The sequence below is a fragment of the Salvelinus alpinus genome, chromosome 23 (assembly GCF_045679555.1).
Source record: "Salvelinus alpinus chromosome 23, SLU_Salpinus.1, whole genome shotgun sequence".
Lineage (NCBI taxonomy): Eukaryota > Metazoa > Chordata > Actinopteri > Salmoniformes > Salmonidae > Salvelinus > Salvelinus alpinus.
In genome coordinates, this window is record NC_092108.1 from 25191901 (window position 1) to 25204024 (window position 12124).

At 45.4% G+C, this 12124-nt stretch overlaps 1 protein-coding gene across 4 annotated transcripts in view; it reads right to left on the reverse strand.

Annotated features, from left to right (window-relative positions):
- Positions 1-12124, reverse strand: part of LOC139550658 (tensin-3-like) — a 68530-nt gene that overhangs the window by 22151 nt on the left and 34255 nt on the right. For 3 of the 4 annotated variants that reach the window (XM_071361681.1, XM_071361679.1, XM_071361680.1), the window contains exons 14-16: positions 6709-6872; positions 6412-6544; positions 6201-6284 (exon numbers count right to left, since the gene is read on the reverse strand). In XM_071361681.1, the coding sequence (XP_071217782.1) occupies positions 6201-6284; positions 6412-6544; positions 6709-6872 (381 nt within the window). The remainder of the gene's footprint in view (positions 1-6200; positions 6285-6411; positions 6545-6708; positions 6873-12124) is intronic. The other variant, XM_071361682.1, reaches the window with a different exon arrangement.

The following is a 12124-nucleotide window of genomic DNA, read 5'->3' on the forward strand; positions in this document are numbered from 1 at the left end:
AAGTCCATGGAGAATATGAGCACCTCCTCCCAGCTGCCCACTGCACTGAGGATAAGAAACACTGTCACCACCGATAAATCTACGATAATCGATCATTTCAATAAGCATTTTTCTACGGCTGGCCATGCTTTCCACCTGGTTACCCCTACCCCGGCCAACATCTCAGCACCCCTTGCAGCAACTTGCCCATGCCCCCCCCCCCCCCCCCCTTCACCCAAATCCAGACAGCTGATGTTCTGAAAGAGCTGCAAAATCTGGATCCCTACAAATCAGCTGGGCTAGACATTCTGGAACGTCTCTTTCTAAAATTATGCCGAAACTGTTGCAACCCCTATTACTAGCCTATTCAACCTCTCTTTCGTATCATCTGAGATCCCCAAAGATTGGAAAGCTTTCCGCGGTCATCCCCCTACTCAAAGGGGGAGACACTCTAGACCCAAATTGTTATAGATCTATATCCATCCTGCCCTGGTTTTTTAAATCTTCGAAAGCTAAGTTAGCAAACAGATCACCGACCATTTCGAATCCCACCGTACCTTCTCCGCAATCTGGTTTCCGAGCTGGTCATGGGTGCACCTCAGCCACGCTCAAGGTCCTAAACGATATCATAACCGCCATCGATAAAAGACAGTACTGTGCAGCCGTCTTCATCAACCTGGCCAAGGCTTTCGACTCTGTCAATCACCGCATTCTTATCGGCAGACTCAATAGACTTGGCTTCTCAAATGACTGACTCGCCTGGTTCACCAACTACTTTTCAGATAAGTTCAGTGTGTGCTAGTAAAACTAAGTGCATGCTCTTCAACCGATTGCTGCCCGCACTCTCCCGCCCGACCAGCATCACTACTCTGGACAGTTCTGACTTAGAATATGTGGACAACTACAAATACCTTGGTGACTGGTTAAACTGTAAACTCTCCTTCCAGACTCACATTAAGCATCTCCAATCCAAAATTAAATCTAGAATCGGCTTCCAATTTCGCAACAAAGCCTCCTTCACTCATGCTGCCAAACATACCATCGTAAAACTGACTATCCTACCGATCCTTGACTTTGGCAATATCATTCACAAAATAGCCTCCATCACTCTACTCAGCAAACTGGATGTAGTCTATCACAGTGCCATCCGTTTTGTCACAAAAGCCCCATGTACTACCCACCACTGCGACCTGTATGCTCTCGTTGGCTGGCCCTCACTACATATTTGTCGCCAAACCCACTGGCTCCAGGTCATCTATAGGTCTTTGCTAGGTAAAGCCCCGCCTTATCTCAGCTCACTGGTCACCATAGCAAAACCCACCCGTAGCACGCGCTCCAGCAGGTATATTTCACTGGTCATCCCCAAAGCCAACACTTCCTTTGGCCTACTTTCCTTCCAGTTCTCTGCTGCCAATGACTGGAACGAATTGCAAAAATCACTGAAGCTGGAGTCTTATATCTACCTGTCTAACTTTAAGCATCAGCTGTTAGAGCAGCTTACCCATCACTGTACCTGTACACAGCCAATCTGTAAATAGCACACCCAACTACTTCATCCCCATATTGTTACTTACCTCTTGCTCTTTTGCACCCCAGTATTTCTACTTGCACATCATCATCTGCACATCTATCACTCCAGTGTTAATGCTAAATTGTAATTATTTCGCCTCTATGGCCTATTTATTGCCTTACCTCCCTACTCTTCCATATTTGCACACACTGTACATAGATTTTTCTATTGTGTTATTGACTGTACATTTGTTTATGTGTAACTCTGTGTTGTTGTTTTTGTTGCACTGCTTTGCTTTGCTTTATCTTGGCCAGGTCGCAGTTGTAAATGAGAACTTGTTCTCAACTGGCCTACCTGGTTAAATAAAGGTGAAATAAAAATGTAGAAAAATTGTGCCTGCCCCCAGAACCTGAAACCACATGTTTCCAGTCCACAGATTCCATACAGCTCAGTGACTGACTGATGTTTCCATGGGTTCCCAGTTACCTCTATGGGAATGTGGAGGACAAGGCAGACAACGAAACGAGATAGAGGGGTACTGGTTTCTTTTTGTTCCTCGACCCTTCTTTTGACACAGAGGTACTTTCACTGGGGAAAGAAAATTGTTTTTGTGCCCCCCAATTCCTCGACCCTGCATAACCATGGTTACGTGGCACGTCTGAATGTGGTGATTCTATACACGGTGAATGCTTGGGCAAAGTGGGCACAGTGGGGCCACAGATCAGTCTGGGGGTGCTGTCACTCTCACAACCCCTCTGACACAGATCACCATGACAACAGGCTGGTGGGGGTCAGAGAGGGACAAAGAGACGAACATGAAGGTCACCTCTATGAGTCTCACTTTGTGTGTGTGAGTGTAACCTCTGATATCATCACTGCCATGCCTCACCAATGACCCACAGTCACAACAGGACGGCAAAACTCTGCCAACTACTCAACTGGATTTGGAACAAAAACCCTCTTTATGACTTGTTTCGGAGGGAGGGAACCACAGAAGGGACCTATGCCATGTCTGATTATGTCTCTATACTCTAAAAGGATGGTTTAAGATGTATGCCAGTAGATGATAAACCAAAACATCACTCCCAATCTCTGAGAACAACCAGATTTATAACTGGGTGTGTTCCACCACTGAGAAAAATCTAAGACCACAACAAGGCTACGCACAAACAATTTTTTTTACTGTTTTAGTCATTCAAGGCTTTGCCACTATGTGCTATAAACAACTGTTTCTTTTCAGTACTGAAACCACACAGACGTTCTCCAAACCGACCATGGGAGGAGAGAGACTTGTATGGAACCCCCAGGGAAAGGAGGCAGTCCATGAGAAGGCTTTGTTTTAGTGCACTGCCTCCAACCACCACAAAATCCCCAACTACAGGCAGGGATCATACATTCGTTATGGAAAAGTGACCAGCAATGGTGCAATACCACAGGAAAAACAAAGACAACCAGATATAAACACATAAACATGATGTACACCTAAAAGGGCTATGGTCGATTACATTCCGAGAGAAGTTCTCATGATAGTAAAAAGCAGTGATGAACAATGAACACACGTAAACCACTTACTTGAATTCAAACCCTCATCACTGGGCTCTGTCTCCTAGAGCTATTTCTCTCATTCACTCTCTTTCTCTGACACCCACTTTCTGTCTTTAATAGAGTGAGAGATGAAGTAAAGAGGGAGAGGAGGATGAGAGAGAATGAGTGGAATAGACTCCTTCACTTCTAATGTCTCCACTTCCCTACATAGACCACATATCCATTGTTCCACTGCCCTATCGTGCGACTCCTCCAATCAAATGGCTTTGTCAAAGGTCAAGTGCCACATGATACATTCCCCTCACAATGGCCTGACATTTCAATATATCCATTCACTTTAAGTAGAGATTATTGGTATTTCTATAGATTGTTCTGTACTCTGAAAAAAATAAGTATATTTTGAGTACTGCTGTAATCAAATCAAATTGTATTAGTCACATGCGCCGAATACAACAGGTGTAGGTAGACCTTACCGTGAAATGCTTAGTTACAAGCCCTTAACCAAAAATGCAGTTAAAGAAATAGAGTTAAGAAAATATTTACTAAAAAAACTAAAGTAAAAAAATTACAAAATAAAATATAATTTAATAAAATAACAATAACGAGGCTATATACAGGGGGTACTGGTACCAAGTCAATGTGTGGGGGTACAGGCCAGTCGAGGTAATTTGTACATGTAGGTAGGGGTAAAGTGACAATGCATAGACAACAAACAGCGAGCAGCATCGGGGGGGGGGGCATTTGATGAATTGTTCAGCAGTCTTATGGCTTGGAGGTGGAAGCTGTTAAGGAGCCTTTTTGTCCTAGACCGCTTGCCTTGCGGTAGCAGAGAGAACAGTTTATGACTTGGGTGACTGGGGTCTTTGCCAATTTTTTGGGGCCCTCTGACACCGCCTAGTATACAGGTCCTGGATGGCAGGAAGAGTGGCCCCGGGGATGTACTGGGCCGTACGCATTTTCCTCTGTAGCGCCTTATGGTCAGATCCCGAGCAATTGCCATACCAGGCGGTGATGCAACCGGTCAAGATGCTTTCAGTGATGCAGCTGTAGAACTTTTTGAGGATCTGGGGACCCATGCCAAATATTTTCGGTCTCCTGAGGGGGAAAAGGTGTTGTAGTGCCCTCTTCACGACTGTCTTGGTGTGTTTGGACCATGATAGTTTGTTGATGATGTGGACACCAAGGAACTTGAAACTCTCGACCCGCTCCACTACAGCCTGTAACGATATGCACTGAGAGTCGGGAAGCAAGTGTAAGGAGTGAGTGCTTTGATAAATAAACAGAACACAATACAAAACAAGAAACACGAACAACGCACAGACATGAAACAGAAACAATGACGCCTGGGGAAGGAACCAAAGGGAGTGACATATATAGGGAAGGTAATCAGGGAAGTGATGGTGTCCAGGTCAGTCTGATGACACGCAGGTGCGCATAACGATGGTGACAGGTGTGCGCCATAATGAACACCCTGGTGACCTAGAGGCCGGAGAGGGAGCACACGTGACAGTACCCCCCTCCCCGACACGCGGCTCCAGTTGCAGGACGCCGACCTATATGACGATCCCGGGGATCAGGAGCGGACCGGTCACCTCTGCTGAGGCGCGGGAAACCTGTCAGTCCGGCTGAGACACGGGAGCATGGCGATCTAGAGCGCCGGAGAGAGCATACGTGACGGTACCCCCTCCCTGGCGCGTTTGGCTCCAGCCGCAGGACGCCAACCAAAGGGACAATCCCGGTGATCAGGAGCGGACCGGTCACCCCTGCTGATGCGCAGGAACCTGTCGCCTGCTGGGGTGCGGGAACCTGACAGACCGGCTGAGGCAGGGGAGCCTGGTGATCTGGCTGAGGCAGGGGAGCCTGGTGATCTGGCTGAGGCAGGGGAGCCTGGTGATCTGGCTGAGGCAGGGGAGCCTGGTGATCTGGCTGAGGCAAAGGAGCCTGGTGATCTGGCTGAGGCAGGGGAGCCTGGTGATCTGGCTGAGGGAAGGGAGCCTGGTGATCTGGCTGAGGCAGGGGAGCCTGGTGATCTGGCTGAGGCATGAAAGCCCAACAAGCCAGCGGTAGCAGGGGAGCCTGGCGATCCTTTCAAAGCACTTCATGGCTACCAATGTGAGTGCTACGGGGCGGTAATCATTTAGGCAGGTTACCTTCGCTTTCTTGGGCACAGGGACTATGGTGGTCTGCTTGAAACATGTAGGTATTACAGACTCGGTCAGCTTTCTGCGGCTTTCTGAATATTGACCTGTTTAAAGGTCTTGCTCACATCGGCTACGGAGAACGTGATCACACAGTCGTCCGGAACAGCTGGTGCTCTCATGCCTATCCTGTATTGACGCTTGCCTGTTTGATTGTTTGTCTGAGGGCATAGCGGGATTTCTTATACGTGTAAGAATATTCAAAGATAAATGCACAACGAAGAGGACTTAAGGTCAAGAGGGAATTAACGATAATGGAAATAGTTGTTTTTCTGTAATAGGGATTTGTTTTTGTTTTAGTTTTTTTACCTTTATTTAACTAGGCAAGTCAGAACAAATTTTTATTTACAATGACGGAATTAATGATCAATGGAAATAGTTGTTTCTGTAATGGGGAACTGAAGATTAATGGGTCAGGGACACGGGAGCAATTTCCGTCCTGGACTCATAGCTACATGTGGCAAGTTCTCATTGGTCTGAATTGTCTATACATTGAGCCTGAAACGGGATCTAGAGTTTTTTTCTCCTCTGGTTACATATGTGAACTGCTGGTAGAAATGAGGTAAAACGGATTTAAGATGGCCTGCATTAAAGTCCCCGGGCCGCTAGGAGCGCCGCTTCTGGATGAGCATTTTCTTGTTTGCTTATGGCCTTATACAGCTCGTTGAGTGTGGTCTTAGTGCCAGCATCGGTTTGTGGTGGTAGAAAGACGACTACAAATAATATAGATGAGAACTCTCTTGGTAGAGAGCATGGTTTACAGGTTATCATTAAGTACTCTACCTTGGGCGAGCAATACCTCGAGACTTCTTTAATATTTGACATCGCGCACCAGCTGTTATTGACAAATAGACACACACCACGGCCCCTCGTCTTACCAGACCATTGAATTATGGAATATATTTAAACATTTATCTCACTTCATTTGAATGAATAATTAATTAATGAGAATGTTAGCCATGACCTACCCTGCTCCATCCTGTAAGCTCCGAAGGATTGCATGCTGGGAGATGGAGATTGCCTCAGGTGAGGGAATTCCGGCATGTTTTTCACTGTGGAAAGATAGATGAAGAGATTAGGTTTAGAATGCAGTCATTCAGCAACGATCACAAGCACCATCATATGCAATCACACACACACCTTTGAAAAGAGGCCCAAGACAATGAAGGAGGCTCTTACCATAAGGTGTAGGGGGAGAGATGGGGAAGGCAGGAGTAGGAGGAGTCATGTCACTACCAGCCTCCACTCCGCTGTCCATCTCTGGACCTTGAGCTCTGTAGTCCACACTGTCACTCCTGTATAGCATGCCATGCTGAAACACACACACAGCAAAAACATGCGTGTGAACATCACAACATTTTACATAGCAAAAATGGTACACAGCAAAACACAGCACTAAATTGTGCACATGATGACAAGCAAGGCCATTTTTGGGGTGAAAGGGAACACATTAAGTGTTCCCTTTCTCACAGGTACCTGTGAGTGAGGTACGCAGGGTGAGTAGGTCCGTGTGCTCCTGTAGTCTTCCTGCACACCCCAACCTGAGCCACAGAACCGTGGGTGATCTGTGACATCACTGACCTGCCGACTCAGACTCTGCATGGCGTCCACTCTGACATCACCAATGGACGATGGGACGGCTGCTCAGACACACAAAGAGACAGAAAGGAGGGTGAGAACTAGCCATTGATGCTGAACATACCAGAGAGCACTACCACCTCAAGTTTATGGGAAATACATGCTTCTGAAGAATGTCAACCCTTTAAGCGATGTAAGTGACATGCAATGTGTGAAGCAATATCATACCAAAGACTTCTGACTCTAACTTCTTGATTACACTCTCTAGGAGTTGTTATACCTCTCCAATACCTTCAACTGGCATAATATTGAGTATAGTTTAGTACTAGTGTCTGTGTCGTTGTGAGTGGACAGCTGAGGACCGAGGGGGAGATGTGAGGTGGGGGGCAGACTTGTGATAGACTGGCCTGGCCTGGGGTGACCCTCCACTCGGCACCAGGGTGCTAATTTAAGGCCTCCCAGAAAGCCCTGTCATCCTATAGCCATGAGGAATGTTAATGTAGAGATGTACAGTCGTGGCCAAAAGTTTTGAGAATGACGCAAATATTAATTTCCACAAAGTTTGCTGCTTAAGTGTCTTTAGATATTTTTATCAGATGTTACTATGGAATACTGAAGTATAATTACAAGCATTTCATAAGTGTCAAAGGCTTTTATTGACAATTACATGAAGTTGATGCAAAGAGTCAATATTTGCAGTGTTGACCCTTCTTTTTCAAGACATCTGCAATCCGCCCTGGCATGCTGTCAATTAACTTCTGGGCCATATCCTGACTGATGGCATTCTTGCATAATCAATGTTTGGAGTTTGTCAGAATTTGTGGGTTTTTGTTTGTCCACCCACCTCTTGAGGATTGACCACAAGTTCTAAAATGGAATTAAGGTCTGGGGAGTTTCCTGGCCATGGACCCAAAATATCGATGTTTTATTCCCGAGCCACTTAGTTATCACTTTTTCCTTATGGCAAGGTGCTCCATCATGCTGGAAAAGGCATTGTTCATCACCAAACTGTTCCTGGATGGTTGGGAGAAGTTGCTCTCGGAGGATGTGTTGGTCCCATTCTTTATTAATGGCTGTGTTCTTAGGCACAATTGTGAGTGAGCCCAGTCCCTTGGCTGAGAAGCAACCCCACACATGTATGGTCTCAGGATGCTTTACTGTCGGCATGACACAGGACTGATGGAGAGCTCACCTTGTCATCTCCGGACAAGCTTTTTTCCGGATGCCCCAAACAATCGGAAAGGGGGAAAATGACTTTACCCCAGTCCTCAGCAGTCCAATCCCTGTACCTGTTGCAGAATATCAATCTATCCCTGATGTTTTTCCTGGAGAGAAGTGGCTTCTTTGCTGCCCTTCTTGACACCAGGCCATCCTCCAAAAGTCTTCACCTCACTGTGCGTGCAGATGCACTCACATCTGCCTGCTGCCATTCCTAAGCAAGCTCTGTACTGGTGGGGCCCCGATCCCGCAGCTGAATCAACTTTAGGAGACGGTCCTGACGCTTGTTGGTGTCACGCTCTGACCTTAGATATCTCTGTTTTCTTTATATTTTGGTTAGGTCAGGGTGTGACGAGAGTGGGTATGCTAGTTTTTGTATTGTCTAGGGTTTTTGTATGTCTAGGGGTTTTGTAGGTCTAGGTAATTTGTATGTCTATGGTGGCCTGATATGGTTCCCAATCAGAGGCAGCTGTTTATCGTTGTCTCTGATTTGGGATCATATTTAGGTAGCCATTTTCCCTTTTGTGTTCGTGGGTTCATGTCTACGTATAGTTGCCTTTGTGCACATCAGTAGCTTCACGTTTCGTTTGTGCTTATGTTGTTATTGTTTAAGTGAGTTTCTCTTTATTAAAATGATGTGGAACTCTATGCACGCTGCGCCTTGGTCTAATCTTTACGACGATCGTGACAGCTGGACTTTCTTGGGCGCCCTGAAGCCTTCTTCACAACAATTGAACCGCTCTCCTTGTAGTTTTTGATGATCCTGTAAATGGTTGATTTAGGTGCAATCTTACTGGCAGCAATATCCTTGCCTGTGAAGCCCTTTTTGTGCAAAGCAATAATGACGGCACGTGTTTCCTTGCAGGTAACCATGGTTGACAGAGGAAGAACAACGATTCCAAGCACCACCCTCCCTTTGAAGCTTCCAGTCTGTTATTCGAACTCAATCAGCATGACAGAGTGATCTCCAGCCTTGTCCTCGTCAACACTCACACCTGTGTTAACGAGAGAATCACTGACATGATATCAGCTGGTCCTTTTGTGGCAGGGCTGGAATGCAGTGGAAATGTTTTTTTGTGATTCAGTTAATTTGCATGGCAAAGAGGGACTTTGCAATTAATTGCAATTCATCTGATCACTCTTCATAACATTCTGGAGTATATGCAAATTGCCATCATACAAACTGAGGCAGCAGACTTTGTGAAAATTAATATTTGTGTCATTTTCAAAACTTTTGGCCAAGACTGTACTAATGCACAGGATGATTACACACACACACACACACACACACACACACACACACACACACACACACACACACACACACACACACACACACACACACACACACACACACACACACACACACACACACACACACACACACACACACACATTCTCTGAAGGCACAGCCGGCGGAGGTGTGTGTGTTGGTGTGTGCGTGTAGGTTGTTGTGACTGTCATGGTGTCTTATTTTGGACTTTTGGATTTCAGCATTTGGATAGTCAGCATTTTTATTTTTTAAATGTGTGTCCGTTTTTCTAAACCAGTATGTTTCAGTCAGGCTCGGCATGCCTGTGCCTTAGTACCTTTACATTTAGCAGATGTTCTTATCCAGAGCGACTTACAATTTGTGCATTCATCTCAAGATAGCTAGGTGGGACAACCACATATCACAGTTGTAGTAAGTACATTTTCCATCAACAAAGTAGTTATCAGCAAAGTCAGTACTAGTAGGTTATGTAAGATACTCTTTGAAGAGGTAGGGTTTCAGACATTTTCAGAAGATGGGCAGAACCTCCTCTGTCCTGACGTTAGGGGGAAGCTTGTTCCACCATTAGGGTGCCAGGACAGAGAAGAGATTTGACTAGGCTGAGCAGGAGCTGAACCCCTGTAGGGGTGGGAGGGACAAGAGTTCAGAAGTGGCAAAACGGAGTGCTCAGGTTGGGATGTAGGGTTTGAGCATAGCCTGAAGGTAGGAAGGGACAGTTTCCCTTGCAGCTCTGTAGGCAAGCACGAGGGTCTTGAAGTGGATGTGAGCTTCGACTGGAAGTTTGTCTCTGTTTGTCTCTGCTGTGGGTGGGTGAGCTTGTGGGGGGACACACTGGTAGCGTTTGCTGGCTGAGAGCGGTCTAAGGTACACCTCTGAACAGAGTGCCGTCTGAAATTTGCAAATTGATTCTGCGCAAATATGTCGTCAAATCAACATTTGATGCAGAGTGTATGGTCCCTAAGGAGGCATCATGGGGAGTTGAGCTCATTGAGAGGGATCTGAATGAATGGCGATCTCATTACCATGTGAGAGACTAACACTGCTAATAACTCTCACTATCACCTCTCTAACGTCCTATCTTAGGTGGGATGTCTTCATTGCCCTTCGGCTTGTAAACACTGTCATTTTTGGGGTGTTGTTATCTTTTTCTGTTTTTGGGAGACCTCACTTTGTAGAGACATAACATACATTCCAAGGTTGATATCATGATTTGGGTTAGGGTTTTGTTATCCACTCAGTAATTTTTTTTGTACTATTTCAACAACAAAAAAATCTTTCTGCATTGTTGGGAAGGGCCCGTATGTAAAAAAGGGGATTTGCTGCTGCTGCTCTTTATTTTACTCTTATTATTATCCAACCTGCTGCCTAGTCAGATTACCCTGCCTTCATGTACATACAGTGCCTTGCAAAAGTATTCATCCCCCTTGGTCGTTTTTCCTATTTTGTTGCATTACAACCTGCAATTTGAATGGATTTTAATTTGGATTTCGTGTAATGGACATACACAAAATAGTCCAAATTGGTGAAGTGAAATTAAAAAATAACTTGTTTCAAAAAATTCTAAAAAACAACAAACAAAAAAGTGGTGCATTTATATGTATTCATCCCCTTTGCTATGAAGCCCCTAAATAAGATCTGGTGCAACCAATTACCTTCAGAAGTCACATAATTAGTTAAATAAAGTCCACCTGTGTGCAATCTAGGTGTCACATGATCTGTCACATGATCTCAGTATATATACACCTGTTCTGAAAGGCCCCAGAGTCTGCAACACCACTAAGCAAGCGGCACCACCAAGCAAGTGACACCATAAAGACCAAGGAGCTCTCCAAACAGGTCAGGTACAAAGTTGTGGAGAAGTACAGATCAGGGTTGGTTATAAAAAAATATCAGAAACTTTGAACATCCCACGAAGCACCATTAAATCTATTATAAAAAAATGGAAAGAATATGACACCACAACAAACCTGCCAAGAGAGGGCCGCCCACCAAAACTCACGGACCAGGCAAGGAGGGTATTAATCAGAGAGGATAAAAAGAGACCAAAGATAACCCTGAAGGAGCTGTAAAGCTCCACAGTGGAGATTGGAGTATCTGTCCATAGGACCACTTTAAGTCGTATACTCCACAGAACTGGGCTTTACGGAAGTGACCAGAAAAAAGCCATTGCTTAAAGAAAATAAATAAGCAAACACGTTTGGTGTTCGCCAAAAGGCATGTGGGAGACTCCCCAAACATATGGAAGAAGGTACTCTGGTCATATGAAACTCAAAGTGAGCTTTTTGGCCGTCAAGGAAAATGCTATGTCTGGCGCAAACCCAACACCTCTCATCACCCTGAGAACACCATCCCCAAAGTGAAGCATGGTGGTGGCAGCATTATGCTGTGGGGATGTTTTCATCGGCAGGGACTGGGTAACTGGTCAGAATTTAAGGATTGGTGCTAAATACAGGGAAATTCTTGAGGGAAACTTGTTTCAGTCTTCCAGAGATTTGAGACTGGGACGGAGGTTCACCTTCCAGCAGGACAATGACCCTAAGCATACTGCTAAAGCAACACTCGAGTGGTTTAAGGGGAAACATTTAAATGTCTTGGAATGGCCTAGTCAAAGCCCAGACCTCAATCCAATTGAGAATCTGTGGTATGACTTAAAGATTTCTGTACACCAGCGGAACCCATCCAACTTGAAGGAGCTGGAGCAGTTTTGCCTTGAAGAATGGGCAAAAATCCCAGTGGCTAGATGTGCCAAGCTTATTGAGTCATACCTCAAGACACTTGCAGCTGTAATTGCCGCAAAAGGTTGCTCTACAAAGTATTGTAGGC